The 27,253-nt window shown below is 40.7% G+C and overlaps 1 protein-coding gene across 3 annotated transcripts in view; it reads right to left on the bottom strand.

Annotated features, from left to right (window-relative positions):
* BPGM (bisphosphoglycerate mutase) overlaps nucleotides 1-27,013 on the bottom strand; it is a 32,724-nt gene extending 5,711 nt beyond the window's left edge. Inside the window, exons 1-3 of one of the 3 annotated variants that reach the window (XM_045387457.2) lie at nucleotides 26,888-26,969; nucleotides 26,351-26,459; nucleotides 11,680-12,341 (exon numbers count right to left, since the gene is read on the bottom strand). In XM_045387457.2, coding sequence (XP_045243392.2) covers nucleotides 11,680-12,280 — 601 coding nt within the window. In that variant the 5' untranslated portion in view covers nucleotides 12,281-12,341; nucleotides 26,351-26,459; nucleotides 26,888-26,969. Of the gene's footprint in view, nucleotides 1-11,679; nucleotides 12,342-26,350; nucleotides 26,460-26,887 lie in introns of all 3 variants that reach the window. The other 2 variants (XM_005550827.4, XM_074036008.1) reach the window with 2 other exon arrangements.
* Between the last annotated feature and the right edge of the window lie 240 nt (nucleotides 27,014-27,253).

Below are 27,253 nucleotides of genomic sequence, written 5' to 3'. Positions count from 1 at the left end.
TCAAGACCAGCCTGGCCAACATGGCGAAACCCCGTTTCTACTAAAAATACAAAAATTAGCCAGGCATAGTGGTGCGCGCCTGTAATCCCAGCTACTCGGGAGGCTGAGGCAGGAGAATTGCTTGATCCTGGGAGGAGGAGGTTGCAGTGAACTGAGATTGCACTCCAGTCTGGGTGACAGAGCAAGACTCTGTCTTTTTAAAAAAAAAAAAAAAAAGGCCGGGCGCGGTGGCTCAAGCCTGTAATCCCAGCACTTTGGGAGGCCGAGACGGGCGGATCACGAGGTCAGGAGATCGAGACCATCCTGGCTAACACGGTGAAACCCCGTCTCTACTAAAAAAAAAAAAATACAAAAAACTAGCCGGGCGCGGTGGCGGGCGTCTGTAGTCCCAGCTACTCGGGAGGCTGAGGCAGGAGAATGGCGTGAACCCGGGAGGCGGAGCTTGCAGTGAGCTGAGATCGGGCCACTGCACTCCAGCCTGGGCGGCAGAGCGAGACTCCGTCTCAAAAAAAAAAAAAAAAAAAAAAAAAAAAAAAGTAAACAGATCCAGAGAGGTTAAATAAACTTGCTCTAGTCACAGGACTATTGAGGCAGTAAAAATGGACCTTTTTAAACTACCAAATCCCCAGGATTTAAACCCTGGTCAGGTGACTTATCCATGGTTATTTCCACGACTACCGAGGAGGAGAGAGAAGAATGTTTCTATGAACGCTCTACCCTTGTGAAAGGCTGGGTCCTAACTGGACATCTGCTGATGCATCCAGTGTTCCCACGACTGGTAAAGAGAATGAATAAGTTTGTCTGATCCCCAGCTAACATATGGGCCAGCTAACACACTGTGATCATGATGGGCTACGTTTAGGAGTTGTTGTCTGTGACTTTAGAAACAAGTTCCGGGTCTTCAGCAAGGGGCTGGGGCATACATGGGATTCACTTGTTTGACCATGGCCTCAGATCTAACCTGATCCACCAGGTCCCCTCTTTAACAGCGGCACTCTCAAGTTTGGTCCCTTTTATGTGGGACCAAATTAAAGAGCCAAATAAACAAAGGCCACCGAAACTATAATATTTCAACTACAAAGGAAGAAGAGTTCTACAAAAATAGTAATGTTTCCAATAAATAAATAAAATCAACATTCCACTTTAATGACTACTCAAGTCATTCACACAGCAGACTAATTACTTACAAATATTTAAAATACTCAGACTGGTTAATAATCAGTCAATGAGACTTAAGTGACTAAAATTTTAAAACAGCAGATTAGGAAAAACCACAGTGAAGCCATTACTCATTACTCAATTTTGGCATAAGTTACATTCAACATCCTAAGAAAGTTAAGCAGGCAGAGCTCCTAAGGCCAGAATAATGCATCTGAACTATATTAAACCAAACTGAATTAGTGCTATCTTATATAATATCCTATTATAAACTCATTCACTGGAACATTATAGGAAAGTTAAAAATGAGTGGCACATCCCTCGATAACTGGCTCAGATTTTTCTACAATTCTATGGTCGTCTCTCCTTATAAGTGGGGGATTTGTTTCAGGACTGCACGTGTACCAAAATCCACTCACACCCAAGGCTGGAAGTCAGCCCTACGTCTACACAGGTTTCACCTCTAGCAAGTGTGGTATTTTTGATCCAAATTTTGTTGGAAGAAAACCCATGTATAAGTGAACCTATGCAGTTCAAATCCATATTGTTCCAGGGTCGGCTATAAAGGGAACCACCACTGAGTTCTCACCCTGTACCGACCCCTCTCCGCAGTGGTGTGGAGTTAAATACAGTTGTCATTACTTAGTGGACCATATTACTAAATAATTTCTGGACTCTAGCAGCCAAACCATAACAGTGTTACTTACAGTTGAACAAACATTTACTAAATTCTTGCAGTGGGCAAGGCACTGTGTTCTACAGTAATGTGTGGAGGAGCAGGTGCAGGGCGAGAACTCAGTGGTGTTTCCCTTTACAGCTACCCCTGTCTTTAAGGGTCCGCCATTGCCTTTAAGTCTTGAATCTTCATGTAGAAGCACCTCGGAGCTAACTGCAGTCAATTTAAATAATGGGATATTTTAAGGAAGAAATAATGAAAGTTTGGGATAATAAGTCCAGGAAGTAACTCAAGGTCAAAATTGGGGAGAAAGTCAAACAACTTTATTTTCTGCATAGAGGACTAACTTCAGGAAGTCAAATTTGCACCTACCAACCCTCTCCCCTAAGTCACCATAGCAGGAACAGGAACCAAAGACAAACTGTTACGTACACTGTACATCTACCAAAGCACCTCCTGGTAGAGGTGCTTGTGCAAATGCTCACTTTCCCCACCAGGATTATAAATTCCTTGAGAACAGGAACAATGTTTGATCCATTTCTGTATCGCCCATGTTGTTAGAACACAGAGCCTTACCCACTGCAAGATTTAGTAAATGTTTGTTCAACTATAAGTAACACTTTTATGGTTTGGCTGCTAGGGTCCAGAAATTATTTAGTAATATGATCCACTAAGTAATTACAACTGTATTTGTTATGTGAATCTACTTTTTACATGTAACTAAAGGCTATAAGGAATAAAATGTTAGGCTGGGTGTGGTGGCTCACGCTTGTAATCCCAGCACTTTGGGAGGCAGAGGCAGGCGATCACGAGGTCATGAGATCGAGACCATCCTGGCTAACACAGTGAAACCCCGTATCTACCAAAAATACAAAAACAAAATTAGCTGGGCGTGGTGGTGGGTGCCTGTAGTCCCAGGTACTTGGGAGGCTGAGGTAGGAAAATGGCGTGAACCTGGGAGGCGGAGCTCGCAGTGAGCCGAGATCCCGCCACTGCACTCCAGCCTGGGGGACAGAGACAGACTCCATCTCAAAAAAAAAAAAAAAGAACAAAATGTTAATTAAAAATCCTAAAACATAAAGCCTATATATGGAAACACCCTAAGGACTTTGTCAGAGGTGCAGTATAGACACATTTCAGAAAGAGGTTAAAAGCTCCACAAAAGGACCCTGTGTCTCATTCACATATAGGTGCAGTATCCCTTGTACCAAGAACAAGACCTGATGTAGTGAACCCTAGGTGCATACCTGAACTGAATAAATTCTAACTCTCTGGGTTTTCAAATTAAATCTAGTCTTTTACTGTTGAAGCCTTGATTAAACACTGTGCTCCCCATGACCTTACCAAGAAAAAAAAGGAGAATTAAAAGAATCTTAGCCTCGAAGAAAAAGCTGTTGACATCTAGTGCCAATAAAATAAACAATTCAAATTAAATGGCTTTATATGTTCTTTGATTTTCTCCAAAGTGTTCAAAATCTTTGAATTTTAGAAAACAGAAGAGATGGACAGAGAGACAGATTTGCTACAGGACGAAAAGGAAAGCAGAAACCCCAATTCTGTAGTGCATACGCTTTGGAATCAGAAAAAAAAAGGGAAACAACTCCAGTCAACTCATTCATTAAATAAGGTGCGACCCACTCATTCCTCACTTCCCTCTCCTGGTCAGGTAATCACAGTTCAAACCCTACCGACAAACAATCTGTGATAAGAGTTCTGTATTCCTTTATGGCCAATACGAGCTGAAACAAGAGATTCTGAATCTCATAGATGATCTACCTATTTTTAATTTTAATTATTTAAGATCTGAATACTATATATGTAAAGATGGGCTAGGGTGATTTGAATATTATAACACGATAAAATAACAGACTAATTTAGAATAAGGCACAGAGAAGAATCCATTCTACGTTTAATTTTATAGTTAAAATAGCCTATAATGTTTAAAAAATAAAGGGTTCTACAAATCAATTATTATAAAAGACAGCTTAGCCACAGCAATAGGCAACTACTTGCCTCACAGAAGAGAGGCCTGAATTGGCTGCTTCTGAAAATATCACACTAAAATGCCAAAGGTGACCAACTCATCAGTCCCTGTCCCCACAGCTAGTCCCAGCTGACCATTCCTCTCTGAGTGTCTAATTTTATCTCACCACTTCTGTGCCTTGCTATATATGCAGCTGCACACAGGTCTTCAGGGATCAAGTCTGTCTTGCATGAGTGTCTTGTGTGTCACTCTTACTCCAAACTTGAAACTGCCTCGTCCTGTGCTTGAACCCAGACTAAACAATCCATTTCCTCTGGCGAGATGCAGACTACATCCAGTGTTTCATTTTGGTACCTGGCTTTTCCTTTGATGCTCGCCAGCAGGAAACAAACAGGAAGTGACTATGCCAACCACAGAGAATGAAACACATGCCTGTCTGGAACACTACAGTACAGGATGCTTTCAGATGCTTAGGTTGACATTAGATGTTTTCATGGTGGCGCTTTGTGAGAAGTGTCTCTGAACCAGTCAGAAGTGGGCCCTGCTTTTTAACCTGGACTTATTAGCACAATCATAGGTAATTATATTTCTAAAAGCCAGTAAAGCAGTCCCTTAAGTAGGCATTTTTTTACTATATAATATTCTGTATGTCTTGTTTTGACTTCTTTCTTCTGAAAGCATTAACTACCATCAGATTAAAAGTAAAGCAATCTCAAAAGCATATACGATTTATGAGCAGAGATATTATATAAATAAGTCATTTGACAGGGGAAGGGTCATCCCCATCAGCCAAGAAGCCTGTCTTAGGTACTGACTTGTGGTTTCCGTGTTTGCAATTCTCATACAAGAGTGTTATCTAGCTCCGAATCAGTATCACTTGCCTCTCAGTGTACCACTCATCTGTGTTGACTCCAGGAGGTCCTTGTTGACCTGCTCCTAGACTAGGTTGTTACAAGAAGAAAAAGGAGGGGATGGAAGGCCCAATTAAGGCTAACGAAATTGATGATAATAAGCAGAGATAGCTCTGGGATAAAAAAATTAAAAAACTTTATTAGAGGAGTTTTCAACCTGTAACAATAGCAAGATTCTCAAACAAAACTTCATGGTCCAGCAACTTAAACATAACTTCTCATGAAGAAGGACTTTAAAAGGCAGTTCCCTATAATGACCATGATTTAGGTGCTAAATAAAGTCAGAACCAGATGGCTCCTGAAGCCTCGAGAAAGCATAACAAATGCCCTCCAGGTTAGTTTTCAAAGGCAAAGATAGGTGCATATAGCAACCTTCACTTAATTCTCCTAATTGGCAATGGTGAGTTCACTGGATAAAGCAAGGCTTTTTGAGGTAAAATTTACATACAGCAAAAGTCACCCTTTTTAGCATATAAGTTCTATGCGTTTTGACAACTGCATACAATAATGTAATAACCAGTCAAGATATAAAACAGCTCTATCAAACCCTTAAAATTTCCTTGTGCCCCTTGGCAGCCTACCCTTTCCCCACCCATCTGTTTTATTTCCCGATAAAACATTTTCCAAAATGGCACATAAATGGAATCATACAATACACAGCTGTTTTAGCCCAATTTCTTTCACTTAGCACAATGCAGCTGAGGTTCATCCATGATAATGGGTGTATCAATAGTTTGCTTCTTTTTATTAAAGCAGTTTCTTTAAGCAAAACAGCTTACTGATCAATGACTGATCAAACGAAATAAAAAATATGACCTGGATATACTAAACAGCAAAGTAAAACGCAGTATTGAACCATAGCTTTCCAGTGAGTTCAGAGCCATGTTCTAGTTCCTACATAAAACAACATGTGTATGTAAAATGTCTAAAACTGTGCTTGGCCCGCAGTATGCACTCAAGAAAGGCCATCTTGTATAGCTATGCTAGAGTGCGCCATTCAGACCACAATATTAAAACAGCAGTAATAATTTAAGACTTGATTAGTTGCATTAAATTACCTTTTTATAGTTTACCTGCCATGGATGTTCTTGACTCAGCTTCTTAAAACACAGTATTCCAAACGAAGAACAGGTCAAGGGAAGGGCTACCTTTTAGAAAAAAATTTTAAAGCCCAGGTGATAACCGTGTGTGGAGCCTCAGTGAACTGAGTTTTGAGTAGAGTTCTTGACGCCAACTAATTACCATGATCGTGGCCAAGGAATCTGGAGTCTCTTTAGACTTCAGTTTCCTCCAACAGCACCTGTCTTCTTTTCCACAAATGGAGAAAGCATCAGTCAGGATATGACTGCCTATAGTGTCATAATATCAAATATTTGAGAAACAGCTAACATCTTCAGAACCAATACTCTTTACTGTTGAGGTACACGGATGATACCTCTAAGAGTAGACCTAAGAGGAGATGAGTAATATTAGCATACTCTTAGTAGAAAATCTTAAAGCAATTTGAGATTTCAGCATAGACCAATATTCTAATTAGTTATTTAACTGGGGTCATAATTCTTCCCACCCCATAGTTACAGTTTTCAAACAATAAGAAAGTATTTTTCTGATAGGACAGTATGCTGTCATTGATGCTATCAGTTACCACACTCCTTCCCAGTAGGTAAAACATTTTAACTTGTCAAGCAGTTTAAAGACAAAATAGGGAAAATTTACTCCAGTCTCTTGAAAGAGCCTATATTGTATGGGTGAAGTTTATATAAACATCTCTAGAAAGCATGGCTTGGAATCAGATGAATCTGCAGCCACAAGTGTTTTTACTTTCATAATAAATGAAAAGAAATTTAGCAACTTTTGTGCTTACAGAAATATAAACCCTGGTTATGCCCATTTCTAGATTCAATTCTTAACAGTAGTGAAAGCTAACATCTTCATTTTCATGTTTTTATTTTCTAAAAGTGGGTCTCACTATGTTGTCCAGGCTGATCTTAAACCTAGGTGCAAGCAATCCTCCTGCTCCACTTCCCTAGTAGCTGAGACTACAGGTGCGTGACACCACATCCAGCTCAACATCTTTATAGTGAGGTAACCACATAATTTATCATCCAGGCTGGGGCACTTTTGAAAGTAAAAGGAGATGCTATTAATAATTACATTCGGACAACAGATATTAATCACAAAATGGGCATGTATGATCATGTAACTTGATAGTAAGCATAAACTTGCAATTAAGATAGTAACTTTTGTTTTTTACCACCATTAACACATACACATGAACTGGCAAAGTAGTCCTTCCTATAAAAGAAAATCTTTATTTCCCCCTAAACAGTTGGGGAGATTCACTTAATTTCTGGAGTCTCGAAAAGTTAGCATCTAAATCCTATGAAATGTTTTATTTTAGGTTGGTAAGTAACCAAGCACACAAACCCCTGTAATTTGAGCTCTGGAAAGTTAGACATGCAATACAAGAGGACTAATATTAGACTAACACACCTATTTTGGCGAATTAATACATCTATAATCAATTTTGAAAGGGCTAAAATCTCAGTAAATTAACAGAAATGATGTGAAAAAAATACGATGACATACTATTTCTTCTGATCTTGAGAAAGTCACTTATGCTTAATTCTTACAGTTGTGAAATAGAATACTTGGGACCTTATTTTTCAGTAGACATTGTAAGAGAAACTTTATTAATGCACATTGGCATTTAGAGACAATAAATAACTTATACAAAAATGATCCTGAAATCCAATCCAGCCTATTTCATGTACATGACATAGTTTCTTCCATGTTAGGTGTGGGAGTTAAGTCATAGTAGGGAACTACAGCAACATCTAAGAACTCCATTAGTATTAACTGGAGTACCACCAGGGGGTACTATAGGCCAGAAAGGAACAAAGTCGTCATATCCAGGATGGGTGAGAGTCAAGCTTACAAACTATCCTTCTATTTTCCTGCAGACAAATCTGGATCCTCACATCCACTCTATTAGTTTTCTTGGCTACGTTCTTATCCTAACTGCATGTTCTGGCTTTTCTGCCATTTTTTCCCTCTAACTCTCTGCCATCCTCCTTGGTCACCAACCCCATCGTTTTTATTTTCTACCTCTCTCATAGAGACCTCCCTCTCCGGTAGCCCACGTCCTTTTCTGTATTCACATACTTCCCACTGAAGTCATTGCCTACAATTTACCTCTTTCTGCACCAACCCCACTGTTTTATATCAATTATCCCCCAAATAAAAACATTTTCTACAAAGCCTGTTTATGGTAATAGGAATAGGAGTTATAACGTAAGGCTACTTTAAAATGTCATTAATGGCCAGGTGCACGGTGGCTCATACCATAATCCCAGCACTTTAGGAGGCTCAGGTGGGTAGATTGCTTGAGGCCAGGAGTTCGAGACCAGCCTGGCCAACATGGCGAAACCCCATCTCTACTAAAAAGCTACAAAAATTAGCCAGGTGTGGTGGTACACGCCTATAATCCTAGCTACTCAGAAAGCTGAGGCATGAGAATCGCTTGAACCCAGGAGGCGAAGGCTGCAGTGAGCCAAGATCGAATCACTACATTCCAGCCTGGGCAACACAGTGAGACTTTGTCTAAAAAAGAAAAGAAAAGAAAATGTCATTAATCTCTAAAGGTCATTCAGTTTCATACTTCCAACTTAAAAAAATAAAATAAAATAAAATAAGACCTTTAGATGAAGGACTGGAAGCTGCCTGAAGACCAATGCCTGCTTATTTCCCAGCGAGCCCTGTAAGTCCACTTCTGCCCCAGCGGTCAAAGCTGCACTTTCATTTTTCCCGGTGTTCTATACTCCACAGCCGTGCATTTCAGCTTTGTACTCACTTCCATATGTTTGCCCTCCCCTATGGTTTTCTAGGCCAATGACAAATCCTTTTACCTTTCAATTCCATTATTATTTTTCCAGCTTTAATGAGATATAATTCACATACAATTCACCCACACAAAGTGTGCAACTCAATGGCTCTTAGCATATTCAGAGTTGTGCAACCCTCACTACAATCAATTTTAGAGTATTTTGTATCACCCCAACAAGAAACTCTGTACGCATCAGCAAATCACTTGCAAAATCTTCCATCCTCCCTACCCTCTAGGCAACAACCACTCTACCTTCTGTTTCTAAAGATTTGCCTATTCTGGGTATTTCATATAAATGAAATCCTATAATATGTGATCCCTTGTGGCTGGCTTCTTTCACATAACAGAGTTATTTCAATATTCGTCCATATGGTAGCATGTATCAGCATCACCTCCCCTTTTATTTCCAAGTAATATTCCATTGTATAGACAGATCCCATTTATAAGTTGATGAACACTGGGGTTGTTCCATCTTTTGTCTACTACGAATAATGCTGCTCTGCAGGTTTAGGTACAAGTTGTTGTGTGGACATGTGCTTTCGTTCCTCTTGGGCATTGTGATGGTTTGAACTGTGATCCCCTCAAAAAGATACGCTGAAGTCCCAACCTCCAGTACCTCAGAATGTGACCCTATTTGGAAATATAGTGTTTAACAGAGAATAATCCCATTAAAATGGAGGGCACTGGTGGGAGGGGGTGGGCTAATATTATTGGTGGCCTTATAAAAGGGGAAATGTGGATAAGAAACACACACCCAAGGAGAATGCCAAGGAGTGATGCTTCTGCAAGCCACAGAACATCAAAGATTGCCAACAAACACCGAAGCTAGCCAAGGCAAGGAAGAATTGTCTCCTAGATTCATCGGAGAGAGCACAGCCCTGCTCACACCCTGATTTGGGACTTCCAGCCCCCAGAAAACACATTTCTATTGTTTTAACCCACCCAGTTTGGATGCTTTCTTACGACAGCACTGGGAAGCTAATATAGCTATATGCATAGGTGTGGGATTGCTGGATCCTATGGTAACTCTGTGTTCAGCCCTTCTGAGGAGCTGCCAGATTGTTTTCCAAAGCAGGTACACCATTTGATTAAATTAATTTCATAAATTGCTAATAGTTTCAAAACCTCCCTCAAATGTGGAAAAGTAAGTTTTGCTATGTCTAAACACAACCTCTACATGTAATTTTCTCTTTGCCCCCAGCATGGTTATAGTCTTCTTTACCACCGTTTCTAAATGTTCGTATTTCCCTCAAAAAGAACAGTAACAAACAGCTAAATCATCAATGCACTAGCAGGAGGGGATGTGTACAATCAGCTGTGGGTGGGCTGTAGAATGAGTTTAAAGAGATTTATAACAAATTTGAAGATAGGTGAAGAGTCAGTGGTATTAAACAGTAGGAAACTTTTTAAAAGGGGGACTTCCAAGCTAAGAAGGTGGAGAAAGAGGATCCTAAAGGAGATAGTGGCATTTTCTTGAGGGAAGGGAGCCTGGCCACAGTAAATCTGAGTCCCAATTCTAAAAAAGGAGTTGGCACAGTTGAATAGAATACACCTCTGGCAGAAATTCTGAAATTCTGAATTTCAGTTTGTTGTCTAGTAGGAGCCTCAACTCTTCTTCAAACAATAAAATACTATGGTCCATTAATGATGAAGTTATATATCACTAATGATGAAGTTAAAGATCTAATTATCCTGAACAAGAACAGAAACTTTTAAATACTTGAGTAAATAAGATGACGCATGTGCGTGTGCGCGTGCACATAAACACGCGCGCGCACACACACACACATATCAAGTGCCACATCTAGCCAATAAAATTTTAGTATCTAATAGTCTGTAGATTTTAGGTCTCTGCATGCCTAATGGATGTCAGCTATACAAGTAATGATTTAGTTCTTGGTCATGTTATAAAAATCAGGGGAAAATAATCACATGCTAAAGATTACTTCATTTTTAACTAATAATCTATTTCTACTTATTTCACATACAAAGTCAGCCTTTTTACTTGTCACAGCCTCTTATAGAAAATTCAAGCGGAATGAAAAGGAATGGTAGAGAAATGTCTTCTATTTATTACCAGTAAGCTAACTGCTGACAGTGATGAAAGGCAGGAAAACACCAGATAGGGCATATCATGCAAAAAGCACAATCATCTGGGATGAGTGGAGACAGAGAGGGAAATGAGAAATCCGCAGAACAGTCAGAAATCCAGAAGGTGTCACAGTGCAATCACTGATGCTCAAAACCGGTGAACCTGAATTCTCAAAAGAGTTCATTTGGTTCATGTTACTTAAAAACAAGGTAACAATACAATATGTTTTAGTATACATTTAGAACATGACATAAAGTAGTTAAAATTATGGCGCTGCTGATTTCCAAAAATTGAGAGTCAAGATAAATAAATAAACCAACTACGCTTTTAGTTTCCTTCCCCCTAACTTTCTTCCAGTCAATGACTAAACCTGCTCTGAAAAGAGGAGTGAAACAAAAGAACTGCTCAGGAAACCTGCGTCTGGAAACACAGCAATCATTGTTTAAAGTTGGAAGAACGTGAGCAAAACTGAAGTCTAGATAATTTACTCAACTTGAAGAACTCAAATTTACTTTCAAGGCCGTTTCAACAATTCCTTCCTTTCCTAGCTTCCTTTCATTTCACTACAACAAGCCATACAGTCCTTTAGACCAGTGCTTCTCAAAGTGTGGAACCCCAATCAGCAGTATCAGCATCTCCTAACGCTTCTAAGAAATGCAGATTCTCAGGGTGCACCCCAGACCTACTGCTTCCGAAACTCGCAGGGTGGGACCCAGAGTCTGTGATACACCAACCTCTCCAGGTGACTCTGATGCTTGCTAAAGTCTGAAAACTGCTGCTTCGGGTAACAGGAATGGAAAACGCACAAGAGATCTGATTTCTAGAACAAGATGATTCTTAAATCTGAAGTGACAAAGGGGAATAAAGAAGGAGAGTCTATTGTGTAACTAGGGCATCATTAGCTTAATTTCTAGATTAAGGCCCAGATATCACACTTGGCAACCTCTAATAAGTGGTATATAAAGCTGGTACCTTCCAGGTGTTTTAGGAGTGCCCTACTGCTATTTCCATGAGCAGATATCAGAACGGTTTTGCCACGTAAGACTTCAGGAGCAATCCTTTCATTCCAATAGGGAAGGAGTCTTTCCAGAACATCCTTTAAGCTTTCAGACCGTGGCAGTTGATCCAAGGGCACATCACATACTTTATACCTCCGGTCGTTGTAGATTTCGTGGTAGTAAGGATGAGACTCCTCAATGGGAGGCGGGGTTATATTGTAGCTTCTTCTCCAGAGCCTCACTTGTTCTTCACCATGATTCAAAGCCATTTGCTCCCTGTTGAGACCGATCAAGGCCCCATAGTGACGCTCATTTAGACGCCAGGAGCTTTCCACGGGCACCCATTCCTGCCCTAGCTCTTCTAGGATCAGCCAGGCTGTGTGAATGGACCGATTAAGGACAGATGTGAATACAAGATCAAACTCAAAGTTTAATGCTTTGAGTTGCTTCCCACAGTTCCGAGCTTCCTCCATGCCTTCACTGTTGAGTTTCTGATCCACCCAGCTACAAAAACGGTTCTCCTTATTCCAAGCACCCTCTCCATGTCTTAACATAATAAGTTTGTACTTGGACATACTGATGGCTGAACTTCCCAGGCGTTTTCAAATGGGCTAATATTCAAGGACAGCAATACATCTAGAAAGACAAGAACAAGTCTAAGTTATATTCTTCATTCAACTGACCACCTAGGAATAGAAACAGCTTTACAACACCCAATTTCTAAAAGAAACTCAAATCCCTTTGAACAGTCAGAAACGTGATAACTCATACACTGGGACACATACAGGCATATTCTATAGATATTAATAATTCATTACAGGGAATCTAGTTGACTTAAATTTTCTGATGTTTGGATAGCATGTTAACTGTATGACATAAAATAACAAAACACTTCATTCTAATGGCATGCTGTGTTTCTGCCAGATACAAAGGCTATTTATGCTTACAGTAGAAAGGATTTAATATAATGAGTTACAGACGTCTGAAAGAATGACTAGTAGCTGGGAACTCCCAGCTCCCAGCAGCTGACTCTACACTGAAGGCATCCTTTTCACTTTTGTTTTCCTGTGGTGGAAAAAGAAGTATTTACCAGTATCACATTCTTATATTATTAGAATAATATAGAAGTTATTAAACATGTTATTTCAGTGCACCACTGCATATATCTGGCATGTATCACTGGCTGGTGGCAACTAGCTCTTCAATGCCACAGGCTACATCACACACTAGAAAATCTAAGGTATGCAAAATACATCAGTTCAATAGTCAGACAAATTAAAAATGATTTAAAGAGACACTAACACCAAATATGGTATGCACCTAAATAATCTTGCACCTGCCTGAAGATAGTTTTCAGCAGGAATAAATCCAGATGCAAAATAAGCTATCAAATGCAAGCAGCTGAGGGATGCTGCCTGTACAAACAGATCTGGTCTGTAGGAGTGAGAGGAACCACACTGATAAAGAGGCCACGCCTCCTCCTCCCCAGCCCTCCAGATATCCTACACACACCAGCTACATCTTAGCAGGGGAAGAATCTAGTAAAGGGAGACCAGCAACTCTCAAGCTATGCTGAACTCCTTACATTTAAGCCGCTGGCCTGAAGATCTGCTGGGCCCACTCTGTCCTCGGAGAATCTGCTGACATGGCTGCTCGGTCTGCCTCTCTCTCCTTGTGGTGGACACATCTGCACTGACACATGCTTGGTTTACATGCCCGACGTCTCCATCTCCGCTCCAGTGTTTTTGCATACTGGGTTGTAAAGATTATACGAGAACTAGGGCCTGGTCTTCTGCCACTCATGGCAACTTCCATTAACTGGAGATTTTCTGTCCCACTTAAACTGTGAGTCACCCACAGTAAAATAACAATCAGTGGCAAAATTGATAGGAATCTAGATCTAGTTTCTACCTTTCTTTAGTAATTCCTAGAGATTCTGGAGGGAAAACAGTCTTTAAAATAAGGCTTTATATTTCAATGGAAGGCAAACAGAGGACTTAAGGGAAGAAATCAAATTGAGGTGATATGCAAGTACCGTCATGTGTTGCTTAATGAAGGCAATATATTCTGGCAAATGCATCATTAGGTGATTTCGTCGGGCAAACAACATAGAATGTACTTACACAAACCTAGATGGTATACATAATTTTACTTATGTATGTTTTTTCATATGGAAAACCAAGTATCCCAGCACAATTAATGAATATCAATCATTTCCCCTACTCGATCTGCAATGCCAATGTCAAGTGCCACATATTAGATGTCTATAGATGCTCCATTGCCATCTTACAGGGTCACCATCATACACGCGATCCATGCTTGACTGAAACACCGTTAGGTGGTGCATGGCTGAAATTGAAAGGCTACAGCAGTTAGGATGATGATTCTCCTTTCTTGCTAAGTACCAGGTTGCTGTGCACGTGGAGCAGGGAAGTGCCAGGGAACCAGAAGAGCCTAGGCTCAGGACCCAGGTGAGAGCATCCCACAGAGCTGAGAATTCCCCAGGAGGGAGCCCAATGTCTCTGTCCTTAGCAGAGAAGTGACATCGGGGTGGCAGAACAGAGAAGGGAACAAAAGGTATCTAGGGAGTGTTTTGCCAGATGACTGCCTATGCCCAGGGGCAGAATAGTCATGAGTCTAACAAAGTTCAAGCTTCAGAGCCCCTCACCTGCAAGAAACCAAGCTATGAATACACACATACATACACACACACACACACACACACACGGAGGGGTGTGTATATGTTAATTTGCAAATGGAAGATATTTTTGCATTGTTTCTTTACAAAGCCCCAATCCACCAAGTAGTAGAAGCCTGAGCTCTATCAAAAACTGTATCTACCCTTTGTAACCATTTATCATTCTGTTTTGTTAGTGGTAGCAGAGGAGGGGGATGGAGAAAAAAGAAGGTATCAACTGTTGCTCTACCTTCAATCTCAGTTTATCTTGTCAAGTGAGAAGCCTCCATAAGCTAATGAAGCCGTTCTCTCTTCAGTTAAAGAAGGGCACGGTTAGACAAATTTTGTAGACAGAAGCACCTTTCCACCGTCTTTTGATTATAAACTACACCAAGGGGACAAAACAATGTAGCAATAGCAACATGGACACTCAGGCACCCACCGTCAAGCTTTGTGCTCTTATTCTCCTGTATTTGCTTACTGCATTAAAAGAAAGTTCTGTTTTCTTTTTACTGAAAAAATACACACACACACACCCCCCAGAACAGAGGAACAGTACTGCAGACACAAAAACTATGCAAATACACATCCTTCCCTCACTCTGAAGCATAGGAATACATTTACGCAGGTGACTATATGATAAAGTACTAAACTAGTATATCTATCTCAGGAAAACAAAAGGTCACTTTCCTCTCTCCTCCCTAGTACTACCAACAGACTTATCCCACTTAACTGCTGCATATTTACAAAGAAACTGCTGAGGATTAGCTTGCAAACATAAAAACTTCTATCAACATCCACTGGAGCTGATTTACCCAGTGTTTACCAAGAAATACACAACGCTGTAGCCAGTGTGATTTAAAGTTTAAGGCATGGATTGCAAACTCAAATTCCTACAATGGCCAGGCAGCTGTGTGAAGCAGAGTGCAGCTGGACTATGGGGAGTGATGGGCACCGTGAACTGCAAGGAACATGCATGCTTCTCTGAAGGAGGCAACTCTTGTGTAAACAGTAAAAGTTTTCCTATAACCTCTTCTCATTGAACCAACAGCAATGTTCTTAGAACTTTTCTGGAAAACAAAAAGAAGATGGGATTGCTGACACCAAAGACTAGGGTGAATGCAAGACCCAGAGTCAGACCACAGAGAACCTTTAAGTAAATAAATGTCTTTTTTAAAAAAGTTAAAACAGTCCTTTCAAAATCTCTTAAAAATTCATGTAAAAAATAAAAGGAGTACCTATTACTTAGCTCCAGCCCACTGCCCTGTGATACTGAGCAATTGAGGTTTCTAGATCTTCCAATTAAAAAAAAAAAAAAAAAGAAAACGTATTTTTATCTGATATCTGATTTAAATATTAGCAACTAATGTACATTTGTAAAATGTGAGTGAAACAAAACATTTCTTCTGCAGGCTAGATCACAGCTGCTAGCTTACGACCTCTGACTTAAAGGGAAACCTCCCTAGGCCACAGATAAATGATGCAGCCACCATACCCCAGCAGACAGAACCCAAGCATCTGGACCACTTAACCAGCTTTCCTGTTATTGTCCAACACAGCCTTTCAAAGGACAGACCCTCTAATCCCCATAATGCTCTGGGCTTCCTTCTCCCTGACCCACCTTTAGAGCCCTCCCTCACCAAACCATTTGCTGGTGCCCTGGAGAATTCCTAGCTCTGTCCTCAAACTCCCATTCAGCTTTGAGCATCAGTTGTGCTGAGAAAGAACCGAACTGAAAACTACCTCTTCCCAGGTGACACTGCTTCTCTCTCTAGTAGGGGGTGCTCATGCCTCATACCCTAGGGTTAGGGGCAGGTGATGGGCAGCGTCCTGCTTCCTCCCCTGCCATCCTGGGGAGTTGGGGAGCTTCAGTGTTAAAAGTCTTGCTATATTCAGTTGAAGTTCTCTTGCCCTCATTTATTAACTGCAAACTAACAAACTCCTTGAAAATTGATCTTATTTTAAACCCTCAATTCTTCCTATTGGTCTTAGGAAAATGTTCAGAATCCTTCATGTGACCTGCAAGGCTTTGGTTTTATTTCCTTGAGCATGTCAGGTTCTTTCTTGCCTCAGTAGTTTTGGACACACTCTACCCCATGCAGAACACTCATCCTTCATCTCTTCTCTCCATTGCCACTTCAGTCCCACCCTGCTTTAGGTTAAGCGCTAGTCATCCTTTAGATCAGTTGTGTCCAATCAAGATATAATGCGAGGCACAATGAAGTTTTAAATTTTCTACAAGCCACATGAAAAAGTAAAAAGAAATAGGTGGAATAAATTGTAATCTTGTATTTAATCCTATAGGTCCAAAAGTTATCATTCAGACATGGAGTCAAAGGAGATCATTTTGGAACTTTAAGGTGTAATGACTGCTCTATTGGATTTCGGACTTGTATGGGGCCTGCTGTACCCCCTTTGTTTTGGCCAATTTCTCCCATTTGGAACAGGTGTATTTACCCAACGCCTGTACCCCCGTTGTATCTAGGAAGTAACTAACTTGCTTTCAATTTTCTCGGCTCATTGGCAGAGAGGGCTTGCCTTGTCTCAGATGAGACTTTGGATTTGGACTTTTGGGTTAATGCTGGAATGAGCTAAGACTGTGGGGGACTGAAGAAAGGGCATGATTATGTTTTGAAATGTGAGGACATGAGATTTGGGAGGGGCCAGGGTGGAATGATATGGTTTAGTTTTGTGTCCTCAACCAAATTTTGTCTTGAATTGTAGTTCCCATAATCCCCATGTGTCATGGGAGGGACCCAGTGGGAGGTAATTGACTTATGGGGACAGTTACCTTCATGCTGTTCTCATGATAGAAAGTGAATTATCACGAGATCTGATGGTTTTATAAGCTTTGCCCCCACTTCACTTATATTTCTCTTTGCTGCCACCATGTGAAGAAGAACATGTTTGCTTCCCATTCCACCATGATTGTAAGCTTCCTGAGGCCTCTCCAGCCATGCTGAACTGTGAATCAATTAAACCTCTTTCCTTTATAAATTACCCAGTCTCTGATATGTCTTTATTACCAGCATGAGAACTAATACAATTCTAACACATGATCCATACAAAAATTATTAATAAGGCAGTTTACATTCTTTTTTTCATAGTATGTCTTTGGAATCTGGTGTGTATTTTATAATGAAAACACATCTCAATGTGAACCAGCCACATTTCAAGTGCTCCATAGCCACATGTGACTAGTGGCTACCACACTAGATCATGCAGCTTTAGAGCTCAGCTTAAATGTTAGTTCCTCTAGGCCAGTGGTTCTCAAACTTTAATGTGCATCAAAATCACATTAAACAGATTGCTTGAGCCCACTTTCAGAGCTTGATTTAGTAGGTCTGGGGTGGGACTGTGAATATGCATTTCTAGCAAGTCCTCAGGTGATGGTGACATGGCTGGTCCAAGGACCATGTTTTGAGAACCCCTGCTTTAGACAGACTTCGCTCCCTTGCTCTTCACTCATTGGGAAGTAGGTCAGGCCTGCTGACCTACTCCTAGAGCATCCCGCTTAACCACATTTGGTGCACCTGCGATGGATCCCTTGCGATATATTACCTGTTCAATGGCTATGTACCCTGTAAGACTGTAAGCGGCATCAAGGCAGGTCTTACTGCTGTATCTCTAGAACCTAGCACATCGCTTGGTACATATGAGGCACTCGGTAGGTGTGCTGACTGAATCTAAGTCAGAGAGAAATGACTGGATTGTACTCATGAGAGTAAGGCTTGACAGTTTTAGTAACTGCCACAGTAAAAACAGTTGGCAGGGCCAAGATGTTAGGAAGCTTTAGCTTAAGAATCCCAGTGTATCTATGTCAAAACAGGAGCCAAGAATAATTATCCATTATAGTTTTGTACCTTGTACTTTTGTACTATAAGTTTAGTATACTCATGGATGGCCATAATCTCCACAGAAAAAAAATGGAGATTCTAATTCACTTGTCCAAAAACATATGGCCAGTAAATGGCAAACTGGAATTGCAACCCTGGTCTTCTGCCTTCAACCCACCACTGGAGATATTAGAGTCGTGGTTTGAGGATCTTGGCTTACTTGGCTTCACTTCACAGGGGCATCTCCAGTCCCAACTTGTCCTTCCAAACCCAGGCAGCCATTTCATAAAATGCAAACAAACAAGGTGAGCATGAAGGAGGGCTCGGCTTATTAGTACTCTTGAGAAAAACCTCAAGGCACAAAGTAAGCCAGGCAATAGTCACCCCAACTTATAAAGAGAAATCTTACTAAAAATATATATTCCCCACCCCAAATTAAAAACGATTCCTTTTCAACCTCAAGCTTTATTTTTCTGTTTTGTTTTGTTTTTCATAAAAGCTCACCAACACGCACCTGGTTTCTCATTTATCCCATAGCCAAAGTTACTGGCACTTACATTAAGTACCGATTTTAATCAATAATTTACATCATGTTAAAAAAAAAAACATATAGGTTATTGAATTATCCCCCAGGGTGTCTTCCTTTTTAAAGTGTGATCTGGCTTGAAGAAAAAGTTTACTAAGGAAACATCTTTTACACAACTCTGTATCTTATCCTCCCTCCCCTTCCTTTTGTCCATTTACCTTCCCTTCTAGCCATTCCTTTTTGTTTCCTGACACTTAACTTGTGCCTTGCCCACTCTACTGAAAAGGTGTCTCAAAAGACTGCAGGTTAGTTACTTCTTACTAAGTGGAGATCATCTTCTCCATGACTTCTCTAAAACAAACTACTTCGATCAAGAAAAAAAACCCACTAAGATTTTGGTGTAGCATTTCCTCCAGCTCTTCCATGATTACATCTCGGTCTTGGGTCTCTGCATTTTCTTACCTACCTGTGAGAGTACTATGAAGATGATCATATTAGTCACAGTAGCCAACATTCACAGAGTGCTCACCTATGAATGTTACTTTAGTGTTACCTGGCACTGTGAATCCTCAACTGCCATTCCATGGAGTGGCTACTATGTTTACTCCCATTTTACAGATGAAGAAACAGGAGGAGAGGTTAACTTGCCCAGCATAACAGAGGCTGTAAATGGTAGAGCTGGAATTTAGTCTCAAGAAGTCTGTATCTATGCCCTGAACCATTTTGCTACACTATCACGTTGAAACCTGAGGCTAAGTCTTCAGTTCTTGGAAACCCTTTTCTCACTGCTTTAATCACATTAAAATGGATGACTCATAAATTGAAAGCCCCAAATACTCAGTCTCCCTAGCCTGACCAATTAATTCATTCTTCAAACATTTTGCAGATCCCGTTTAGGGACAGCCCAATGCTAGGCCTATGAGGAATATGTAATCCAACAAGAATTATGTCTTCAGTACGTGTGTGTGTGTATGTGTGTCTAAAACTCAAAGTAATTCACACCATGAGAAAGCACTTCATTAGTAAAAGAGAGGTGAGAAGGGAGAGAATATTTCTGAGTAAGGCTTCATGGACACAGTACTTTTTAAGTTGGATTTGGAAAGGCAAGGTTTAGATTTACAGAAAACAGTAAAGGAATTACAATCTAGGGGAACAGTGAGTGAAGGCAAAGGAGCAGGTACATGTGGAAAATGGTGAGCCCATTCAAACTGGTTGGAGTATAGCTAGAGTAACCACACATCCTGATTTGCCTAATAGGCAAAAAATATTCTTTCCATAAAGACCACCATAAAATTGAAGTTATGGGTCAAGATTAGCATTCTTTTGGCAAGGTCAGGACAGAGAGGGTAGTTAGGAGAAAGATGCACATGCATCATTATTACAGAACAGTATTGTCTTAGGCCTGTTTCCCCAACATAATTACTACTAGGGCCCCTTTCACACTTAAGTGTCCCATTTGGAAAATTATATGGCCACTCTAAGTACAGGGTATAACAAAGAAGCAGGAGACGACTAGCCTAGAAAGATGAGAACAAATAATGACCCAAAAAAGGCCTTGTTTTTCTATACATATTGGGACATCATTAAAAGTTTAGTTAGCATGCATTTTAGCAGGATCAGGCAGCACTTACATACAGAGATAGACCAGAAAACCCAGGGGTATGAACACTAGCCGAGAGGTTTTTGCAATAATTCTGGTAACACAGGATAAAGACTTGGACCAGGACAATGGCTGTTTAAGTGAGATGAAGGAGATAAATGTGAAAGACACTATAGCTTAGCTCAGATATTAGCAACTTTTTCTGTAAACCACCAAATAGCAAATTTTTTAGGCTTTCTAGGCTACACTGGTCTCTGCCATAATTAGGTACAATCGTATCATTCTGCCATTGCAGCTGAAAGCCACCATATGTAATATATAAGTGGATAAATCTGTTTCAATAAAACTTTACATATGGACACTGAAATCGGAATTTCATATAATTTTCATGCACATGAAATATTAATTTATTTCAACCATTTTACATGTAAAACCCATGCATAGTTTGTGGGCTGTTCAGAAACAGGCAGTAGACATATGATCCAGCAAGCCCACCACTGGGTGTACATCCAAAAGAAAGAAAATCAGTATACTGAAGAGAGATCTGCACTCCATGTTTATTGCACCACTATTCACAATAGCCAAGATATGGAAGCAATCTGAGTGCCCATCAACAGATGAACGGATAAAGAAAAATTGGCACATGTATACAGTGGAATATTATTCAGCCATAAAAAGAATGAAACCCTGTCATTCACAACAACATGGATGGAACTGGAGAGCATACGGTTAGGTGAAAGAAGTCAGGCATGGAAAGATTAATTTCACATGTTTTCAATCACATATGGGAGCTAACAATTTTGAAAACTGAACATATCGTAAGAGCAGAATTATGGTTGCCAGAGGCAGGGAAAGGTAACAGGAGCAGGGAGGTTAAAGTGAGGATGGTTAACAGATACAAAACTATAGTTAGAACAAATAAGATCTAGTATTCAGTAGCACAATAGGGTGATAATAATTTATTGCATTTTAAAAATAACTAAAATAATGGAATTAGAATGTTCCCAAAACAAAAAAAAAGATAAATCCATGAGGTAACAGACAAATGCATGAGGTAAATCAATTAACCTGATTTGATCATTACATATTGTATACCTGTACCAAAATATCACATATACCTATAAATATATACAACTATTACGCACCCATAACTTAAAATTAAAAATGTAAAATTTCTTTAAAAAGGTATAGGCCAGAAGGCCTCAATATGTCGATCTTGGCCTAGCTGGATCCCACACTTAGATCTACTAATGACAGCAGCATTTTTAACCTTTAAGCATCCCGTCATAGAATAATCCCAACATTATGAAATCACTAGATTTTATTCTCGGCCAGAACGGCAAGTACCATGAGTAATGGAATCCCATTCATAATTGTTTTTACTCCTCATAGAAGGCCATACTGAGGACATTTAAATCAGTCTGAGTACTTGACTTTTGCTTAACTAAATTATTTAGGAATGGGTTCAAGATAGAACCATAGGGGAAAACTACGGGATTCATCCTGTTAATCTCCTTCAAAAATATCATGTGTCATTTTGACACACTTTACTCCATTAGACATCTTCATAAATTGCCCCATAGTGCCTCACACTTCAGGTGAATGTATACTTGCTCAGGAGTAGGTGCTAGGGATGTAATTGCTTTGACAATAAACAAATCAGTGATGCAAAGAACACACTTTGCAGGTGACTTATAACTTTCAAAGACTTTTCACTATAAATGTATAGGAATTCCATCTAAGTTAGCTATAAAGCAAAGAATATTCTTTCTATAAATGCCACCATAAAATTGAAACATAAAATTATGACTCAAGATTAGCATTCTTTTTGGGAAGACAGGGACTGTAGATAGGGGAATGATGTACTTGCAAGGCACTGCATTTACTAAGGTTACCCCTCTAATATTTTCGAGATCCCTAAGTACTTTCAACAAATGTAGCATGATCATCTGCTGCTGCTTCCTACTCCTTCATTAAACTATATAATTCTACATATGAAATTATGTGAAATATAATTTCACATTATATTTCTCCCATAACTGAGGCTCCTCTGTTATAACTACTCCCCATAACTGAGGCTCATCCTGTCTTCCAAACTGACACTCCTGGGACTTTGCTTCCTCCCTTCCTCACGTGTTTGAAAATTAATAACGCCTAAGACCCTAGTGGTACAACTCACGGACAAGTAGGACAAACTACAGGGTAAAGTCCAACTTAAAAACCTAGTTTTTCTTGTATTGCCAATGTTTGAGCAAGAAATTTGATCAGCAATGTAATGTTGAAGTTATATAAAATAAGACAAATAGAACCAGAGTCACTTAGATTCAAAGCTCACATTTAAATATTAAATAGTCAATTGCTATCCTAGACACTCAGATGATGTTTTCCTTGGTCCAAACTCTTACTGTGTGGCTTTGAGCAACTTTTAATCCCCACTGCAATAGGAATCTAACTTTATAGTAAGATGGGCTATTATTTGAGGACAGAGAAAAAGAACCATGTCTCTAACAAATTAAAAAGGAACAGTTCTCAAAGGAAATGAAATCTGGGGCTCAGTTCCTTAAGGCTTTTACTGTCTTAACAAACTATGCCTTCCGCCATATCAAGTTCACTATTAGATGTTCAAACACAATTGTACCTAAAAGTGTTCCATGGTCTATTACTTTTCCTAAGGCTTTGTAGAAACTTTTTCATCTGTACTTGCAGTTATAAGAATACCTTTTTACCAGGAGCAAACATTACCACTCACTTTTTCCAAACACTAAACCCACGTTTTCCAAACACTAAAACCCTCTCATTCACCAATCTTACATCTACTAATATTTCCTACTGATTGCTTGTTACAAGAATAACCAGCCATACCAGGCAGATCCCTACTCACAGGAAAGAGATATACATGTGTAATGAGACGTGAATTTGCTCAGGGCATGTTGCATGTTCCAGCCTTCATGGCATCAGCATTGTGGACAACACCCACTCATGACAGACCCCTTCTTCCTATCTCTGGTCATTGTCTTCCCCAGGGTAGTAGCTTTTATCAACACAAATTGTTTCCACCAAATCCTAAAAGTCTAAAGTAAAAACAACCTAGATATGAGCCCAGCTCTGCTACTTACTGACAATGTGATCTTAAGTAAGTTATTTAAATTCTTTGAACCTCAGGTTCCATATCTATAAAGATGAGGATCATGAAACGACAGCTCTCAGGGGGCTATTAGGAAGACTAAATGAGATTATGGTAAAGCACTCTACCAAAAAGTGAGAGGTAGAATGGAGCAGACTTTGACTAACTCATAAATAATGGCACAGATCTCAGGCCTGTCAAAGCAATCCTACCTTGCTGATGATATGAGCAGAAGCAAAAACTGGAAATAAAGTAAAATGAAGGAAGGAATTAGAGGGGAAATGCTTAAATTAGGTGGTGGAAGGAGGAATGCAATCAAATATTGTAGGATGGAGGTGATGGTAAGATACAGTCTCAGAAGCTTACCAAGTACTAATATTCTGCCATCCAAATGCTTTAATGAAGTGGTTAACATTTAATTTATATTTTACACAGTATGTTTTCCTCATATTTGTGGCCAAATTTCAGCAGAAGGGTTTTGTTATTAAGTAATACTTTTTGTCCTCTTTTGTTCTGCCACCTATATAAACATCTTTCATATCAGATTTTATTCCAAGGATGTTTCAAGAAACCATTCGGTTCAAACATTTTTGTGACCTCTGTTCTTCAGGCACTAGACACACAAAGATGAAGGCCCGGTGAATTTAGGTGCACCAATCATTACTTAAAATGTGCCTCTTAATCTCAACCAACCACAGAAGGCAAAAGAGGAAGAAAGACTAAAAGCTCTACCCAAACACTAACAGTGGTTGCTTCTAAGTGACAATTTTCTGCCACATTATACTTCTGTATGCTCCAAATTTTCTACAATAATCTGGTTTGTTTTAAATATGAACACAAAAGAGTATATCCTTGTAATGGGGACAAAAATAGGAAGATAAACAAGACCTAGTATTTGCTAGCACAACAGGGTGACTATAGTAAAAAAAATTTAATTGTAAATTTTCAAATAACTAAAAAGAGTATAATTGGATTGTTAGAAACACAAAGGATAAATGCTTTTGGTGACAGCTACCCTATTTACTCTGATGTAATAGCACTGCATGCCTATGTCAAAATATCTCATGTAACCCATAAATATATACACCTACTAGGTACCCACACAAATTAAGAATTAAAAAACAAGAATATATCCTTGAAGCTGGGAACTTTTACTTGCTACTAGATGGCACAGAATTTACTGCAATGAGACTCTGCTTATGTACTAATCATTTTTACTTTAAAACAGACTTTTAACACAGAGTTTATACCTCAGATATAATTTAATGCAACATCTGCTTTCTAAAGATACAAAACTCGAGGTGGTAGGATCGCTTGAACCCAGGAGGCAGAGGTGGAGGTTGCAGGGAGCAGAGATCGCGCCACTGCACTCCAGCCTGGGCAACAGAGCGAGACCCTGTCTCAAAAAAAAAAAAAATGCAAAAATTAAGAGTCACAGTTGAAATGATTTAAGATCACACAAATAGTAACAGCTTCAGGACTAAAGCCAATGTTCTTGATTTCTAACTCAGAGCTCCTTCCACTATGACAGTTTGAATTATGCTTCTCTGAAGTCCACCACCAACTGGGGAGCATCTGCGGTGTATGAGGTGCTACTGGAACACAAAGATGGCTAAGAAAGCGCTATTCCCTGGACTCACGGGAGGCAGTTTAAAAAAAAAGAAGGCAAAAAAAAAAAAAAAAAAAAAAGAAGGCTGGGCGCGGTGGCTGACGCCTGTAATCCCAGCACTTTGGGAGGCTGAGGCGGGCAGATCACCTGAGGTCAGGAATTTGAGACCAGTCTGGCCAACATGGTGAAACCCTGTCTCTACCAAAAATATAAAATTAGCGGGCGTGGTGGCGCATGCCTGTAATCCCTGCTACTCGGGAGGCTGAGACAGGAGAATGGATTGAATCCGGGAGGCGGAGGTTGCGGTGAGCCGAGATCACGACATCGCACTCCAGCCTGGGCAACAGGAGCAAAACTTCGTCTCAAAATGAAAGAAAGCAAGACAGCAAGGAAAGAAAGACAGAAAGACAGAAGACAGGAGGGAGAGGGGGAGGGAGAGGGGGAGGGAGAGGGGGAGGGAGAGGGGGAGGGAGAGGGGGAGGGAGAGGGGGAGGGAGAGGGGGAGGGAGAGGGGGAGGGAGAGGGGGAGGGGGGAGGAGGGGGGAGGGAGGGGGGAGGGAGGAAGGGAGGGGGAAAGGGAGGGAGGGAGGGAAGGGAGGGAGGGAGGGAGGGAAGAAGGAAGGAAGACAGGAAGGCAGGCAGGCAGGCAAAGCCAGGCGCAGTGGCTCATGCCTGTAATCCCAGCACTTTGGGAGGCCAAGGCGGGCAGATTACCTGAGGTCAGGAGTTCGAGACCAGCCTGGCCAACATGGTGAAACCCGGTCTCTACTAAAAATACAAAAATTAGCCGGGCGTGGTGGCCTATGCTTGTTAATCCCAGCCACTTGGGAGGCTGAGGCAGGAGAATCGCTTGAACCCGGGAGGCGGAGGTTGCAGTGAGCCGAGATCGAGCCACTGCAGTCACTCCAGCCTGGGCGACAAAGCGAGACTCCGTTTCAAAAAAACTAAAATAAAATAAAAGAGAAATTGACATGAGTTCTGCTTTCACTATAAAAAACTTTAGTACCTACAGGTGAAACTTAGCTTTTGATTTTTTCCCCTCCTTGGAAAGAGTCTGCATTTAGTCAGCTAACATTATAGTACCACTCACAAGCCAAAGATCTTCCGTAATTTGTAAAGGAGGCAGTAGAGGAATGAGAGTTATAATAAGTTAGCTAATAACCAACTATTCTTTAAAGCTTAACCGTGAACTTAACTGCAATTACGCATTTCATTGACCTTCTCTAGTGTAATACCAGCCCCTGTCCCTTAGAAAAGAGGAAAATACACTTACGTTTTTATTTCTAGTGGTTCTAAGAACTTGTGATTGGCTCCAGATTCCTACATGAAAACACTGCATATATTCACCTCCTTCTCTTTTCACCGCATTCGAGTTTTTCTGTCTGCCAAACAAAATGATAGGGCCAGGTCTGCCAAAGCCCCAAATACAGCGGCATCGCCCTGCTTCCTTCCAGGGGATCTTCCTATTGAAAGGGCTCTGCCACACAGTGCCTCAAAGGTCCAGGATAGCGTTTTTCTTCCCTCCAACTTCTGTATATTCTTGCCATAAGGACAGCACTACCAAAGCGGGCTCCTCTCAGTTAACAGAACTGTGACTGCCTGTGAGGCTCATTCTGAGAAAGGGACAAGGGAAAGGGACCAGGGCGATAAGTGAGGGTCCCAGCTTGAAGGCTGGAGTGGGCACCAGACTCCCACCAACGACTAAACCGGAGAAAGTAAAAAAACTGGCCTTCCCCGCACCCAAAAATAAAACATCACATCACTAAAAAATGGAAACATTCGCAACATTTTCTAAAACAAAACCACTCACCTGCAAAGGGGCTACTAGTAGCAGCAGCAGCAGCAGCCGCTCCTCCGAACAGCCGAAGAGCCAGCGCCTCCTAGGACTCATCACTGCCGCCGGCATCGACGCTCTTTTCTAACCCCCGAGCCAGACGTGGGCAGGTCTTAGGGCTCTGCCTATTGGAAAGTCGAACTGTCACTCATCCACGGTCCCTGCCTACTCCCGGGACCAGAGAGGTCTCTTCCGTTTACCAAATCCCAGGAGTAAGAAGTGAGGTTCTGATTGGTTCGCTACAGAGACGAGCACATACCTGAACCAGTAAGGAGTTGGCTTCGACTCCAACGGGCAGGCTTGTGCCTAGGGAAGTAGAAAAACAAACCCTGCAGCATCGCC

The sequence above is a fragment of the Macaca fascicularis genome, chromosome 3 (genome assembly GCF_037993035.2).
Source record: "Macaca fascicularis isolate 582-1 chromosome 3, T2T-MFA8v1.1".
In the NCBI taxonomy this organism is placed as follows: domain Eukaryota; kingdom Metazoa; phylum Chordata; class Mammalia; order Primates; family Cercopithecidae; genus Macaca; species Macaca fascicularis.
This window is presented reverse-complemented; position numbering and strand designations above follow the sequence as displayed.